Source organism: Bombina bombina, chromosome 11 (assembly GCF_027579735.1).
Source record: "Bombina bombina isolate aBomBom1 chromosome 11, aBomBom1.pri, whole genome shotgun sequence".
Lineage (NCBI taxonomy): Eukaryota > Metazoa > Chordata > Amphibia > Anura > Bombinatoridae > Bombina > Bombina bombina.
The window spans coordinates 52,069,984-52,087,837 of NC_069509.1; the positions used below are offsets into that span (position 1 = coordinate 52,069,984).

Consider the following 17,854-nt stretch of genomic DNA (forward strand, 5'->3'; position numbering starts at 1 on the left):
CCTAACAAAACTATACACCAAAGAAACCGACTGTAACGGCTATCTTAGAGCAGACAGTGGCCATTATCGACCTTGGATAAATAACATTCCGTTTGGACAATTTCAGAGAGTACGTAGAAATTGCTCGAAAATAAACGATTATAACACAGAATCAGAAATTCTACAAACCAAATTTATCAAAAAGAAATACCCAAAGAAACTAATTGAAAACTCTCGAAATAAAGTGAGACTACTAGAAAGAAAAAATTTGTTACAAGGTCAAAATAAAAACAGCACTGACAAACTACAGAAGATTTCTTTGATTACAACATACAACGAAGCCGCCCCAGAAATCAAAAAGATCTTAAAGGGACAGTATACACTCATTTTCATATAACTGCATGTAATAGACACTACTATAAAGAATAAGATGCACAGATACCGATATAAAAATCCAGTATAAAACTGTTTAAAAACTTACTTAGAAGCTTTCAGTTTAGCTTTGTTGCAAAAGGAAGCTGGAAAGCCCACTGCAAGTGGGAAATAAGACACTTTTCCCCCCTCCCCCTTCTTTTGCACATGAAAAGACCCTTTACACAAACAGGAGCAAGCTGGAGAAGGTATACATCAGTACTCACATAAAACTTTGGGGCTTTGTGAGGAGTCTGAAAATCTGAACAATGTTATTTAAAAATAAGCAAAACTAAACATTTTTTTTTTTTAAAAACTTCATGGGCTATATAAATAGATCTTCTACAAAACATTTATGCAAAGAAAAAATGAGTGTATAATGTCCCTTTAAGGAAGTTTTGGCCAATACTACAGCAGGACAAACTTCTGAAGAATGCCATAGGACCAGCACCAAAAATTATCTTCAGAAAAAATCTAAACTTTAAACAAATGCTGGCCCCTAGCCAAATTAGAAAGAAGTCTGGAGAGAATTGGCTAACAGAAAAAAGCAAAGGCTTTTTTAAATGTAATCGTTTGAATTGTAAAGGATGCGAGCACGCATATGACCCAAAAAAAAACACGAAATCGATACAGTCCAACACATTCCCACATAAAAAATGTAACATTAACAGACTTACCAACTGCAAGACCAGTTTTGTGGTATACCTACTAGAATGCCCGTGTAAACTTCAATACATCGGACGCACAAAAAGGACTTACAAAACTAGACTTTTGGAGCATCTGAAAAATATAGAAGAAGGCTACAAAGATCATTGCTTATCCAGACACTTCAAATATTTCCATAAAAAAAAACCCTCGCTTCTAAGAGACACTATCCTTGAACATGTTCTAGCCCCGGCTAGAGGAGGGGACAGATTCCAAAAATTGAGACAAAGACAATCATACTGGATACATTACATGGGCACTATGACCCCAGGAGGAATGAATGAAGACATAGACCTAGTAGCTTTCCTCTAATTAGCTACTCTTCAACACCAATGTGCTGCAAATTACCTTAAAAATGTGAAACATTAGTCATTAGCTCTCACAACAGGTTCCATTTGGACGTTACTTATAAGATACATTATTAATTTTATTAATAATATTATTATCATTAATTTTTCATCCGAAAATAGGGGCACTTAGGCCCTTTACTTTAAGAAAATTAAAGAGCATACGCAGGCGGTACCCAATGTCTAATAGGTAGTATGTACTATATTATATCCAAATATCCTATATTCCTTATGCCCAGCCATTCTATATATATTAGAAATCTCCAGCTCATCACTGGAGCATGAAACAGTCCCTGCTGAACTAATAAAACACTCCTCCAACTTTCTTATTAGAGATATCCCAATAGCGGTCTATATTAACAAACACAATACAGACAGCTACAGGTCCCACTAGAAATTAAACTTGTTTCTAGAATATCAGCCTGTTTTCACATTAATCGATCTTTTAGAATAAGGAAGTACCTAGTAGGACCTCCCAGAGAGTCACACCACTGGCGTCCAGCCTTGCTTCAAACAGCGAGACATTCTTGTTCTATCAAGCTAAGCCTTTTCCTCGCTTCCACCTAAAACCAAGCCTTCTCCTCACCTTTTTTACGCTGACAGTTTCGTAAATATACACAAACCGTTACCATGACAACACACGCACACTCTGACAATACAGAACAGCTGCGCTTTACGTCATTACGCTGAAGGAAAAAAGACACCCACTCGAAGCCCTTTAAAGTACAGCCATTTCCGCAATGCAAGCCACTACTTCCTCTGATGAAGAAGCACTTCTAACGCTTCGAAACGCGTAAGGATTATACTTAGAGAGTGTGGCTTTGCTCTTTTTTCCTCAGCGGCTGTCCCACAAACTTTTTACCAACATTCCATCAAAGCGGCTTTTTAAGACTTACAATCAGTACGCTTAACCTGACCATTGCCAGCAGCACTTCTGAGTGCCTTCTCACGACGCTACATGCTACATTCACAGCATTAACCAGAAAGATAATATTCTGTTATTTGCTAAACATTTATACATGTACACCTCGCTCTAATACAGCGACTGCCTTTTGTACCTAGTTGCAACTCGGGCCCAAATAGGGGATATATTCAGACTTAGTATACAACTAACACTGTCTGTCCATATACCTCCCATACATATTCGCCTAGACAGTATATTTACTGCAGCTATCCCACTCGAGCAGGCAACACTTATATGCTTCAATTTACAAAGTCTTTCTTGTATATTGTATTACTCGTTCCTATTATGAAATAGGTGCAGATCTTTCTGTGTTCTAATAATTACCAGCGCACAGCACAATATAGCTACCAGCTGCTTTATTCATCCCAGCAGCAGACTGTGTATATATACTCAGAGTCCTGGTTCCATTGTTTCACTAACTTTGGCCTGTACACTTGTACATACGTGCAGTGCTACTATCACCATATGATCTTTATTGGTACCTTTGGGACACTCTAAGATACTTTTTGGGACTTGTTTACCAGCAGTTCTCACGCTTCAACTATTCAATCACAAGAAAGAAATACTTGCTCTAAGCAACACCTGTGTAAGGTGTATAAAAATATATCTACACATCTTCACTTACCTCATATTGATTGAGATCATTTTATGTGAGTGCATTTCCTATTTGAGTTCTGTAAATAATAAATTTTTATCTATACAGTATCACGCTATGTACTTTTCTTTTTTCCTTGCCTAATTACATCGAATCCGGTGAGAGCCAAGATCTTAATTGAACTACCATACTGCAGGGAGACACCAAGCTAACAACTCCAAAGATCGGGAGTTCTCCAAAGGGGGAAAGTGCCATACACAAGTCCGCACAGAAGACATCTACCAGGATATCTTCCAAGACAGGAGGAGAAACCTTAACAGACCGGAGAAATTTAAATCACACGCGCAGACATTACCTCATATGATTGAGGTACCCTCTGGTAAGAGAATACCACTTGTCGTTTAGAGTCCTCAGCTGCAGTTTGACCACCACTATTACTATTGACATTTTATGATATAGTTTGTTTGCCTGAATGTGAAATTAACCAGGAACTTGTATATCTAAATAGCCATTACTCCAATTGCCTTTTTTTGCATTACATCTTGGTAATCCAGGACTCTTTTCTCTATTATGATTTAGAGACGTATACTGGCTGTTTGTAACTATAATAACTGATACTTATGATACATTTGACATAATATCATTTACACACAATAGCATTTGGTATTTTTTGTAGCGCTGAATTCCTTTCGATATAGACTCTTTTATATATATATATATATATATATATATATATATACACACATACATATACATACATACACACACACACACACACACACATACATATACATACACATGATATACACACACACACAGATATACATTATACATACACATATATATACACACACACACATATATATATATATATATATATACACGCACACATACATACATATACATTATACAGACACACACAAATACATAAACATATCTAAAACAGACAACAATACTAATGAATCTAGCAAGAGGGCTTACTGCGCTCACCCATCTGAGGACCAGCGATATCCTGTACTACCTGGCTCTGCAGACTGAGAATACACAACCACTTTGTCGGCCACCATAAAGGCAGAGTAGAATCCCACCCCAAACTGTCCGATTATTTTCCCAGAGCTTTCAGCCTGGTTTTGCAGAGCATCCAGAAAAGCCTAGAGAATTAAACGAGAAAATAAGATCAGCGTATAACGGACTAGAACAAAAAGGAAGACACTTGTGTCTGCAAAACTGCCAGGGCTACTAAAACAAAAAGATTCAGCAAGCAATAGTTATGTTATCAATCATAACTATTTGTAATGTGTGATGCACCCAGGCTCCTAGACTGGAAATCAGGAGAAGATTCATTTTCAGTTGGGTTTAGTCGCACTCACAAAACGTTTTAGAGTGCGTTCATTGTATAAGTAATTTAATGGGATATGAAACCCAATTATTTTATTTCATGATTCAGATAGAGCATTGGATTTTAAACAACTTTCTAATTTAATTCTATTATCAAATTTTCTTCTCTCTCTCTTTATCTTTATCTCAGGAGCATGGACGTCTGAAACACTATGGGCTCGATTTATCAAAGCCCTACGGCTGCAAGTTCTCACAAGAACTCACTCGCCGTAATTTAACAAGCAGCGGTCACCAGACCTTCCCTAACCTCTTCGCAACCTCTAAGGTGGCGAAATTCAATCTCTGCGGTCTAATCCGACCGAGGAGATTGACAGCTCCTGAACGCGCGTGATTGGCTGTGCGCGGGCAGAGGGCGGGGTTGTACATGAGCGCAAATTTGCGCTCGTGTGCAATGGTGATTACCTGCGGGTAATTTCGCCTCGCCACAGGCGAGCTGAGGCGTACAAGGGTGCGTATACGCGCCCCTGTCCTTCTCAGCTTTGATAAAGCTAGCCCTTAATGGCAGCAGTTTTGCAAGAACACTAGATGGCAGCACTATTTCCTCACATGTAGTGTTCCTAGGTATCGCTTCAACAAAGAATATCATGGGAACAAAGCTAATTTGATAATAGAAGTAAATTAGAAACATTTTTATTGTATGCTCTATCTGAATCACAAAAGATCATTTTTTGGTTTCATACCCCTTTAACTGCACAGCTAACTACAATTACACATGCGAGGCAGAAAGAGGTGAAACACCCCCCTTATTTTTTGGAATTAAAGTTGTTGTTTTTTAACAGTAAAACTACACCCACCACTTATTGGAGGAATCAATTTGGATTTGTTATCAGAATAAACAAGGTGTGCCAGCCACTGTCATTTTGTTAGCAAAATCTCCATTATTTAGGAGTTCCTTATTATATCAAACCTGCTGAGAACAGTTAGGGACAGATATTTGACAGGGTTAGGCTTGTGAAAGCTCAGTGTGCACTTCCAATTCTCAGAAATGGAAAACCCACAATTTACAGGGCTATATTAAAGGAAAACATTGAATAAATAATAAAAGTAAAAGTGTTTATATGAGCTAAAAAGATTTAGCATTACAGTATCATAGCGTTTACTGCCACTTTTAGCTACATATCTCAAAAGGTAAAACTATACCTTAGATCCTGAGCGAGCAATGGTCCCCAGATTAGACACAAGATCATCTGCAGTCATCCCAACTCCAGTGTCCTGCCATTAAAAGAAAAAAGTGTGAAATTGTGGTGTACAGCAGTAACAAACAAGTAATGACACTCAAAAGCTTTATATGAGGCTCCTGTGTACTCATAATGGCCACACAGTTGTCTAACAACAAAATTCACCACTATGGCAAAGGGAAAACCTGAGGGAAACCCTGATGTGGTAAAGAGAAATCCTGAGGCAAACCCAGGTGTGGTAAAGAGAAATCGTGAGTCAAACCCAGGTGTGGTAAAGAGAAATCCTTAGGGAAACCCTGGTGTGGTAAAGAGAAATCCTGAGGGAAACCCTGGTGTGGTAAAGAGAAATCCTGAGGGAAACCCTAGTGTGGTAAAGAGAAATCCTGAGGCAAACCCAGGTGTGGTAAAGAGAAACCCTGAGGCAAACCCAGGTGTGGTAAAGAGAAACCCTGAGGGAAACCCTGGTGTGATAAAAAAGAAATCCTGAGGGAAACCCTGGTGTGGTAAAGAGAAATCCTGAGGGAAACCCTGGTGTGGTAAAGAGAAATCCTGAGGGAAACCCTAGTGTGGTAAAGAGAAATCCTGAGGGAAAACCTGGTGTGGTAAAGAGAATTCCTGAGGGAAACCCTGGTGTGGTAAAGAGAAATCCTGAGGGACACCCTGGTGTGGTAAAGAGAAATCCTGAGGGAAAACCTAGTGTGGTAGAGAGAAATCCTGAGGGAAACCCTGGTGTGGTAAAGAGAAATCCTGAGGGAAACCCTAGTGTGGTAGAGAGAAATCCTGAGGGAAACCCTAGTGTGGTAGAGAGAAATCCTGAGGGAAACCCTAGTGTGGTAGAGAGAAATCCTGAGGGAAACCCTGGTGTGGTAAAGAGAAATCCTGAGGGAAACCCTGGTGTGGTAAAGAGAAATCCTGAGGGAAACCCTAGTGTGGTAGAGAGAAACCCTGAGGGAAACCCTGGTGTGGTAAAGAGAAATCCTGAGGGAAACCCTGGTGTGGTAGAGAGAAATCCTGAGGGAAACCCTGGTGTGGTAAAGAGAAATCCTGAGGGAAACCCTGATGTGGTAGAGAGAAATCCTGAGGGAAAACCTAGTGTGGTAAAGAGAAATCCTGAGGGAAACCCTGGTGTGGTAAAGAGAAATCCTGAGCGAAACCCTGGTGTGGTAAAGCGAAATCCTGAGGGAAACCCTGGTGTGGTAAAGAGAAATCCTGAGGGAAAACCTTGTGAGGCAAAGAGAAAGGGAAACCCTGGTGAGGTAAAGAGAAATCTTGAGGTAAAACCTAGTAAAGGGTAAGCCTAAGGGAAACCCTGGTGTGGTAAAGAGAAATCCTGAGGGACACCCTGGTGTGGTAAAGAGAAACCCTGGTGTGGTAGATAGAAATTCTGAGGGAAACCATGGTGTGTTAGAGAGAAATCCTGAGGGAAAACCTAATGTGGTAAAGAGAAATCCTGAGGGAAACCATGGTGTGGTAAAGAGAAATCCTGAGGGAAACCCTGGTGTGGTAAAGAGAAATCCTGAGGGAAACCCTAGTGTGGTAAAGAGAAATCCTGAGGCAAACCCAGGTGTGGTAAAGAGAAATCCTGAGGCAAACCCAGGTGTGGTAAAGAGAAACCCTGAGGGAAACCCTGGTGTGATAAAAAGAAATCCTGAGGGAAACCCTGGTGTGGTAAAGAGAAATCCTGAGGGAAACCCTGGTGTGGTAAAGAGAAATCCTGAGGGAAACCCTAGTGTGGTAAAGAGAAATCCTGAGGGAAACCCTGGTGTGGTAAAGAGAATTCCTGAGGGAAACCCTGGTGTGGTAAAGAGAAATCCTGAGGGACACCCTGGTGTGGTAAAGAGAAATCCTGAGGGAAAACCTAGTGTGGTAGAGAAATCCTGAGGGAAACCCTGGTGTGGTAAAGAGAAATCCTGAGGGAAACCCTAGTGTGGTAGAGAGAAATCCTGAGGGAAACCCTAGTGTGGTAGAAAGAAATCCTGAGGGAAACCCTGGTGTGGTAAAGAGAAATCCTGAGGGAAACCCTGGTGTGGTAAAGAGAAATCCTGAGGGAAACCCTAGTGTGGTAGAGAGAAACCCTGAGGGAAACCCTGGTGTGGTAAAGAGAAATCCTGAGGGAAACCCTAGTGTGGTAGAGAGAAACCCTGAGGGAAACCCTGGTGTGGTAAAGAGAAATCCTGAGGGAAACCCTGGTGTGGTAGAGAGAAATCCTGAGGGAAACCCTGGTGTGGTAAAGAGAAATCCTGAGGGAAACCCTGATGTGGTAGAGAGAAATCCTGAGGGAAAACCTAGTGTGGTAAAGAGAAATCCTGAGGGAAACCCTGGTGTGGTAAAGAGAAATCCTGAGCGAAACCCTGGTGTGGTAAAGCGAAATCCTGAGGGAAGCCCTGGTGTGGTAAAGAGAAATCCTGAGGGAAAACCTTGTGAGGCAAAGAGAAAGGGAAACCCTGGTGAGGTAAAGAGAAATCTTGAGGTAAAACCTAGTGTAGTAAAGGGTAAGCCTAAGGGAAACCCTGGAGTAGTAAAGGGAAAGCCTGAGGGAAACCCTGGTGTGGTAAAGAGAAATCCTGAGGGACACCCTGGTGTGGTAAAGAGAAACCCTGGTGTGGTAGATAGAAATTCTGAGGGAAACCCTGGTGTGGTAGAGAGAAATCCTGAGGGAAAACCTAATGTGGTAAAGAGAAATCCTGAGGGAAACCATGGTGTGGTAAAGAGAAATCCTGATGGAAACCCAGGTGTGGTAAAGAGAAATCTTGAGGGAAAACCTTGTGAGGCAAAGAGAAAGGGAAACCCTGGTGAGGCAAAGAGAAATCATGAGAGAAAACCTAGTGTGGCAAAGGAAAAGCCTGAAGGAAACCAACTGTGGCAAAGGGGGAGCCTGAGGGAAAACCGGTTGTGGCAAAAGGGGAGCCTGAGGGAAAGCCTAGTGTGGCAAAAGGAAAGCCTCAGGGAAAGCCTGGTGTGGCAAAGAGAAAACCTGTGGGAAAACCTTGTGTGGCAAAGGGAGAGCCTTTAAAAGCTGCCAACTACCCACCCTGGCACAGAGGAAACATGGTCTGTCACAGACAACACAAAATGACTAAATGGATCTGTGTTTAGAGATATTACAAGGACAGGTTAGTAAGGAAGTGCAGGTGTACTCCACACTTGCTGAGGGTGTTCAGTCTGTCCCTCTGTATAGTCTCTCACCTGGATGGTCAGTGTGCCTTTCTCGCTGTCTGTTTGCAAGTGGATCTCCAGCTCTTGCTGATCACCCCCCTGGGACATCAGCTTGTGCCGCAGTTTCTCTAGAGCATCGCTGGCATTAGAGATTAGCTCTCGAATAAAGACCTATAACATTTACATAGGAATAACTATATAAACATTACACAAACAAAATCACATTCAGTCAACAATATCTTAAAACTGGAACCCAAACATTACTAATGGAACATATACCTCTTTTTCAGAATATAATGAGCGAGCAACAATATCCAAGAGTTTTTTGTTTCAGCCTGCAATTCATGTTTTGAGGCAGATCCTGAAAACACACAATAGCGCGGAATCAGCATAAAACCCTAACAAATTGCAGTAAAATGACAAACATAGTTGTAGAGGTTATGTAACAAGGCAGTTAATTATAAGGTACAGGGCAGATAAAGGGTGAGAGGTCATGTAATAGGGCAGTGATAGGTACAGGGCAGTTATAGGGTGAGGGGTCATGTAATAGGGCAGTGATAGGTGCAGGGCAGTTATAGAGTGAGGGGTTATGTAATAGTAGAGTTATAGGGTGAGGACTTATGTAATAGGGCTGTGATAGATACAGGGCAGTTATAGGGTAAGGGGTCATGTAATAGAGCAGTTATGGGGTGAGGGGTTATGTAAAAGGATAGTGATAGGTACAGGGCAGTTATAGGGTGAGGGGTCATGTAATAGGGCAGTGATAGGTACAAGGCAGTTATAGGGTGAGGGTTTATGTAATAGGACAGTGATAGGTACAAGGCAGTTATAGGGTGAGGGGTTATGTAAAAGTATAGTGATAGGTACAAGGCAGTTATAGGGTGAGGGGTTTTGTAATAGGACAGTGATAATAGGACAGGGCAGTTATAGGGTGAGGGTTTATGTAATAGGACAGTGATAGGTACAAGGCAGTTATAGGGTGAGGGGTTATGTAAAAGGATAGTGATAGGTACAAGGCAGTTATAGGGTGAGGGTTTATGTAATAGGACAGTGATAGGTACAAGGCAGTTATAGGGTGAGGGGTTATGTAAAAGTATAGTGATAGGTACAAGGCAGTTATAGGGTGAGGGGTTTTGTAATAGGACAGTGATAATAGGACAGGGCAGTTATAGGGTGAGGGGTTATGTAAAAGGATAGTGATAGGTACAGGGCAGTTATAGGGTGAGGGGTTATGTAAAAGGATAGTGATAGGTACAGGGCAGTTATAGGGTGAGGGGTTATGTAAAAGGATAGTGATAGGTACAAGGCAGTTATAGGATGAGGGGTTATGTAATAGGACAGTGATAGGTACAGGGCAGTTATAGGGTGAGGGGTTATGTAAAAGGATAGTGATAGGTACAGGGCAGTTATAGGGTGAGGGGTTATGTAAAAGGATAGTGATAGGTACAGGGCAGTTATAGGGTGAGGGGTTATGTAAAAGGATAGTGATAGGTACAAGGCAGTTATAGGGTGATGGGGTTATGTAAAAGGATAGTGATAGGTACAGGGCAGTTATAGGGTGAGGGGTTATGTAAAAGGATAGTGATAGGTACAGGGCAGTTATAGGGTGAGGGGTTATGTAAAAGGATAGTGATAGGTACAGGGCAGTTATAGGGTGAGGGGTTATGTAAAAGGATAGTGATAGGTACAGGGCAGTTATAGGGTGAGGGGTTATGTAAAAGGATAGTGATAGGTACAGGGCAGTTATAGGGTGAGGGGTTATGTAAAAGGATAGTGATAGGTACAGGGCAGTTATAGGGTGAGGGGTTATGTAAAAGGATAGTGATAGGTACAGGGCAGTTATAGGGTGAGGGGTTATGTAAAAGGATAGTGATAGGTACAGGGCAGTTATAGGGTGAGGGTTTATGTAATAGGACAGTGATAGGTACAGGGCAGTTATAGGGTGAGGGGTTATGTAATAGGATAGTGATAGGTACAAGGCAGTTATAGGGTAAGGGGTCATGTAATAGAGCAGTTATAGGGTGAGGGGTTATGTAACAGGATAGTGATAAGTACAAGGCAGTTATAGGGTGAGGGGTTATGTAATAGGATAGTGATAGGTACAGGGCAGTTATAGGGTGAGGGGTCATGTAATAGGATAGTGATAGGTACAGGGCAGTTATAGGGTGAGGGGTCATGTAATAGGACAGTGATAGGTACAAGGCAGTTATAGGGTGAGGGGTCATGTAATAGGACAGTGATAGGTACAGGGCAGTTATAGGGTGAGGGGTCATGTAATAGGGCAGTGATAGGTACAGGGCAGTTATAGGGTGAGGGGTCATGTAATAGGACAGTGATAGGTACAAGGCAGTTATAGGGTGAGGGGTCATGTAATAGGATAGTGATAGGTACAGGGCAGTTATAGGATGAGGGGTTATGTAATAGGATAGTGATAGGTACAGGGCAGTTATAGGGTGAGGGGTTATGTAAAAGGATAGTGATAGGTACAGGGCAGTTATAGGGTGAGGGTTTATTTAATAGGATAGTGATAGGTACAGGGCAGTTATAGGGTGAGTGGTCATGTAATAGGACAGTGATAGGTACAGGGCAGTTATAGGGTGAGGGGTCATGTAATAGGGCAGTGATAGGTACAGGGCAGTTATAGGGTGAGGGGTCATGTAATAGGACAGTGATAGGTACAAGGCAGTTATAGGGTGAGGGGTCATGTAATAGGATAGTGATAGGTACAGGGCAGTTATAGGATGAGGGGTTATGTAATAGGATAGTGATAGGTACAGGGCAGTTATAGGGTGAGGGGTTATGTAAAAGGATAGTGATAGGTACAGGGCAGTTATAGGGTGAGGGTTTATGTAATAGGATAGTGATAGGTACAGGGCAGTTATAGGGTGAGGGGTTATGTAATAGGATAGTGATAGGTACAGGGCAGTTATAGGGTGAGGGGTTATGTAATAGGACAGTGATAGGTACAGGGCAGTTATAGGGTGAGGGGTTATGTAATAGGGCAGTGATAGGTACAGGGCAGTGATAGGTACAGGGCAGTTATAGGGTGAGGGGTCATGTAATAGGACAGTGATAGGTACAAGGCAGTTATAGGGTGAGGGGTCATGTAATAGGACAGTGATAGGTACAGGGCAGTTATAGGGTGAGGGGTTATGTAATAGGACAGTGATAGGTACAGGGCAGTTATAGGGTGAGGGGTCATGTAATAGGGCAGTGATAGGTACAGGGCAGTTATAGGGTGAGGGGTTATGTAATAGGACAGTGATAGGTACAAGGCAGTTATAGGGTGGGGGGTTATGTAATAGGACAGTGATAGGTACAGGGCAGTTATAGGGTGAGGGGTTATGTAATAGGACAGTGATAGGTACAGGGCAGTTATAGGGTGAGGGGTTATGTAATAGGACAGTGATAGGTACAAGGCAGTTATAGGGTGGGGGGTTATGTAATAGGACAGTGATAGGTACAGGGCAGTTATAGGGTGAGGGGGTTATGTAATAGGACAGTGATAGGTACAGGGCAGTTATAGGGTGAGGGGTTATGTAATAGGACAGTGATAGGTACAGGGCAGTTATAGGGTGAGGGGTTATGTAATAGGACAGTGATAGGTACAGGGCAGTTATAGGGTGGGGGGTTATGTAATAGGACAGCGATAGGTACAGGGCAGTTATAGGGTGAGGGGTTATGTAATAGGACAGTGATAGGTACAGGGCAGTTATAGGGTGAGGGGTTATGTAATAGGGCAGTCATAGGTACAGGGCAGTGATAGGTACAGGGCAGTTATAGGGTGAGGGGTCATGTAATAGGACAGTGATAGGTACAAGGCAGTTATAGGGTGAGGGGTCATGTAATAGGACAGTGATAGGTACAGGGCAGTTATAGGGTGAGGGGTTATGTAATAGGACAGTGATAGGTACAGGGCAGTTATAGGGTGAGGGGTTATGTAATAGGATAGTGATAGGTACAGGGCAGTTATAGGGTGAGGGGTTATGTAATAGGACAGTGATAGGTACAGGGCAGTTATAGGGTGAGGGGTTATGTAATAGGATAGTGATAGGTACAAGGCAGTTATAGGGTGAGGGGTTATGTAATAGGACAGTGATAGGTACAAGGCAGTTATAGGGTGAGGGGTTTTGTAATAGGACAGTGATAGGTACAGGGCAGTTATAGGGTGAGGGGTTTTGTAATAGGACAGTGATAATAGGACAGGGCAGTTATAGGGTGAGGGGTTATGTAATATGACAGTGATAGGTACAGGGCAGTTATAGGGTGAGGGGTTATGTAATATGACAGTGATAGGTACAGGGCAGTTATAGGGTGAGGGGTTATGTAATAGGACAGTGATAATAGGACAGGGCAGTTATGGGGAAGATCTCTAACTTCTCATTTTAAAATAATTGTCTCCCCTTATAACTAAATCAGTTTCTGGTAATCGCAGAAGTGAACCTGCAACCTCACCTTGCACATTCTCAGTGTCTATAATGATGTTATGCAGAGCTTCCTCCTCTTTGTTCTCGGCTGGCTGGGTGGTGTATCTGCGCCATGCTGTGGCACTCAGGGCAGGTAGGTGAATTCTGGATGAGGCCAGTGGATGCCTGATGCGGGGTGGGCATCGTGAAATACAGCCTGGGTAAGAATTTTGTCATTGAAATGAAATCAGAGATAATGGAAAGTCAGCTAAAATGCAAGAAAACTTGTATCAATATACTTGGCTATTTAATGAACAACCTTAAAGGGATATAAATGGTTTTAATATTAAATGTACAATATACTTTGGTAATTAATTTTGCTCCTTTTCCTGTATTTTGTGATTTTATAGCTCTGAGAACTGGAAGAGCAAACTGCAGACTTCATCCACCATTAGAAAACAATGCAAGGTCCCGCGCCCCCTAATAAAAAAAAAAAAAAAAGAAAAGGGAAAAAAGAAAAATCAGCAGCAAGCTTTGACTACTCCAGTAACAATCCAGATTGGCTCCTCCAAATAAGGAAAGTGGAAATAGAAGTTTGGCTTTACATAAACAAGGTGTAAATACAGTACTAGTATAATATGTATTAAAGGGACACTGAACCCATTTTTTTTACTTTTGTGATTCAGATAGATCATGCAGTTTTAAGCAACTTTCAAATTTACTGCTTTTATCAAATTGTCTTCATTCTCTTGGTATGTTTATTTGAAAAGCAAGAATGTAAGTTTAGATGCCGGCCCATTTTTGGTGAACAACCTTGGTTGTCCTTGCTGATTAGACAGCATCAATAAACAAGTGCTGTCCATCGTACTGAACCAAAAATGTGCTGGCTCCTTAGCTTAGATTGCTTCTTTTTCAAATAAAGATAGCAATTGAACAAATAATTGAATTGAGAACTGAAGTAAATTAGAAAGTTGCTTAACATTGCATGCTCTATCTGAATCATGAAAGAAGAAAATTGGGTTCAGTATCCCGTTAAGACAACAGAAATTCTTGTAATTACAAGACAATGTTTGCGGTCATGGTGGGAAGTCATCAAATCGACCATCGCATGGACAGACATCCTTGATTCAGTAAAAATGAAGGCTGAACCCAGAAGACCCAGTGAGTGGTCAGCTGCCTCTCATAGAATTAAAAGTATGCTCTGTGGAATGGAGAATCTGACAGAGGAAGGCGACAGAGAGCACCTGCGCCAATAACAAACATTTTTCGATGCAAAAACAAATTAAACGGTACTGTTTTCAGTGTACCATATATTGAATTTGTTTCTAGTTTTGCAGTACAATAAGTAGACTAAGTATTTTGACGCAAACTTGCCAGATAACATTTGAGAACATAAAACAGCAAGGTTTGCAGGAGTAAAATGCTTAGAAAAGACAGGAAGACCTGTGCGAGAACTTCATACACACTCAAAGACCTCCCCATCACATTCACATACCAAGCATGCCAGACTCATTTTACAATAGAAAAATATATATACATGTTATAATTTTTTTTTTAATTTTGTAATATTTGGTTTGATTTTAATTGAATGCATATTTTAAATTTGCCTTTTACATGTAATTTAAATGCAAGTTTTAAGACAAACTATATATATTGTGTGCTTTAATTACAATTTTTACTTTGTACTTTCAGTACGATTTTTAAACGGCTTATGTTATTGAGCACTATATCATAATGCATGCGTCTCTTTTTCACATACAGAAGGATCTGTTAAGGATCTTGTAGCACTGACATATCTTTTTAGACAATCTCACCTATGTAAAAAGCTTTTGTGAATCAGGGCCATAACAGTAATAATGATAGACTGTGGTTATATTTTAAAGCAATCAGAGAGAAAGGGATTTAAAGAAACTATTCCTAAGCCTATCTAGGTATGCTTCTTAATAAAAGGAAGAGAATGTTTAATTCCGGACACTGCTACATTATGAAAAGTGATTACTTAAATCAGAGCACTAGCTCATATATTGGGCCCTAATTAGCCACAACAAAGGTCACCAAGAATATGGATTTGCAAAAAACTGTGTAAACGTGCTATTAAAATAAATGTTAAATTTGTTTAAAACATGTATTTTGTATGCAGATCAATTTGCAAAGCAGAGCTTAAATGGAAAAATATTTTCTTTCAATGATTTAGACAGAGAAAACAATTTTTAAAAATGGCTTTATTCTTACGGTATTCTTTTTGAAGAGCATACCTATATAGGTAATGTACATTTGTCTAGAGCAGTACATTGAAGGGAACACTGCTTCCATCTAGTGCTCCTGCAAATGTCTTATATTCTTGCAAAAATGCTGCCATATAGTGCTGGACACGTGCACACTCCTGAGCCTACCTACCTGATTTTCGACAATGGATGCCGAGAGGAACAAACTCAATTTAATAGAAGTAAATTGAAAATTTACTGACTCATAAATAACACCAAGGGAGTGAGCACAATGTTATCTTTTCAATCGTATCAATTTTTTATTTTTTTTTAATCTATGACACACATGAACTAGTGCTGTCTAGCTGTGAAAAACTGTCAAAATGCACTGAGATAAGAGGTGGCCTTCAAGGGCTTAGAAATTATCATATGAGCCGACCTAGGTTAAGCTTTCAACAAAGAATACCAAAAGAGAACAAAGTAAATTTGATGACAAAAGTAAATTGGAAAGTTGTTTAACATTGCATGTCCTATCGGAATCATGAAAGTTTTATTTTGACTAGGCTGTCACTTTAAATTACTACCCCTTTATGTAGCGGAGATTATTCTGAAAAGTTGTTTAAGACTAAAAGCTGGGGCATGCCATACAGAGGGGTAGGGCCGCCATCAGGGGGTGACTCCTGTCAGGGGCCCAATGGGTCGGGGGGGGCCCCATGAGGCAAGAACTAAAAAAAAAAACAATGTTGGCAGCCACCAGTGGGTACTACAGCAGAGTGCTAATTGTGCATGGAAAATGTTATTACAAGGAGTAAAGTATTAGAATTTGAGAGGATTTCTGAGTGTGCACTAAACCACTATGCACAGTGTGAGACAGACTTGGCACATTGTTTGTACAGTGTGTGCCTGAGTCAGATGGCAGATCACTTTCATTTGCAGTAGGACTTACTTAGCAAATGTTTTTTATTTCTTTGTGCAATTTCGGATTGTAACTTTAGTGTGGTAGTAGTTGTATGGTGGGGCCAGGGGTCCATAAAAACAATTTTTTATTAGCAGCAGTGTATTTATGATTATTTGACAATGCTGTAGAAATTCTATATTTAAAACCATGCAGAAATGTTTCCTCCTCAATACACAAATGGTAGGTGCCCTTTTGGCAGATTATATATATATATATATATATATATATATATATATATATATATATTCCAGTTTACTGACCCTTTATGCAAGGACTTTCCAGATGCAAGGAGGCATTTTATCTAGGATTTTTACATCTTCATAAAATGTTATACTCTCAGACTAAGATTGCTCAGTGTTTGAAATGAGACAGGTTAACTTAAAACTGTTCAGTTTACACTACAGCTGACTTAATTTTGAAATACATACCAACAAGCCTAAATCCTGCATTTAACCAGATTTAAATGGTATGAGTACCACAGCTTATGGTTCCACCAAGACCATATAGAGTACAGCATTTTTAAAATCCATAAGTACAGCTGACAGATGGGAACATTTGTACACTATATTTGAAGTGGTGCTCTTGGTTGGGGAAAATGGAGAAGAAACAAACAAACATATGTTAAACCTTTTAAAAGTACCTTTCTTCATCTAGCCATCTACCCAGATCATTAATGTACAATTTTGAATTCACAGAATTATTTTTGTTTTCACATTTACAAATATGATTCTTTAAAAAGTGATATCTTAATTTCTGCAATTTTTTTATCATGCATGTCACACACTGTTGATTTAGGGGATGCAAGGTGCATAAATGTTTCCTCCTGTGAGTGTTTCTGTGGGTGTCTGTGTTTATGTCTTTGTGCTTTGGCTTGTGTCTCTATGAGTGTGTATGCATTTTTTTTCTGTGGGTCTCTCTGTGAGGGTGGGTGTTTATGTCTTTGTGCACTTTCTGTGGATGTCTGTGAGGGTGTGTGCATATGTCTTAGAGCTTTTTCTATGGGTGTCTCTGTGAGGGTGTGTGTGTATGTTTGCCTTTCTGTATTTTCTCTGGATGCCGCTGTGAGGGTGGGTGTGTATGTCTGTGTTTTCTGTGAATGTCTCTGTGAGGGTGTGTGTGTGTGTGTGTGTGTGTATGTATTTGTTTTCTGTGAATGTCTCTGTGAGTGTGTGTGTGTATGTATGTATGTGTTTTCTGTGAATGTCTCTGTGAGGGTGTGTGTGTGTGTGTGTGTGTGTGTGTATGTATGTATGTATGTATGTGTTTTCTGTGAATGTCTCTGTGAGGGTGTGTGTGTGTGTGTGTGTATGTATGTATTTGTTTTCTGTGAATGTCTCTGTGAGGGTGTGTGTGTGTGTGTATGTATGTATGTGTTTTCTGTGAATGTCTCTGTGAGGGTGTGTGTTTTCTGTGGGTGTCTCTGTGAGGGGGTGTGTATGTCTTTGTGTGTTTTCTGTGGATATCTCAGTGAGGGTGTGTGTATGTATGTCTCTCTGTGTTTTATGTGGTTGTCTCCCTGTGTGTGTATGTCTCTGTGTGTTTTCTGTGGGTGT

At 40.7% G+C, this 17,854-nt stretch overlaps 1 protein-coding gene across 2 annotated transcripts in view; it reads left to right on the plus strand.

The window, feature by feature from the left end:
• The window catches only part of LOC128642413 (histone lysine acetyltransferase CREBBP), a 78,677-nt gene extending 63,414 nt beyond the window's left edge, over positions 1-15,263 (plus strand). For both annotated transcript variants that reach the window (XM_053695180.1, XM_053695181.1), the window contains one exon: positions 13,550-15,263. In XM_053695180.1, the coding sequence (XP_053551155.1) occupies positions 13,550-13,715 (166 nt within the window). In that variant the 3' untranslated portion in view covers positions 13,716-15,263. The remainder of the gene's footprint in view (positions 1-13,549) is intronic.
• Positions 15,264-17,854: the final 2,591 nt, after the last annotated feature.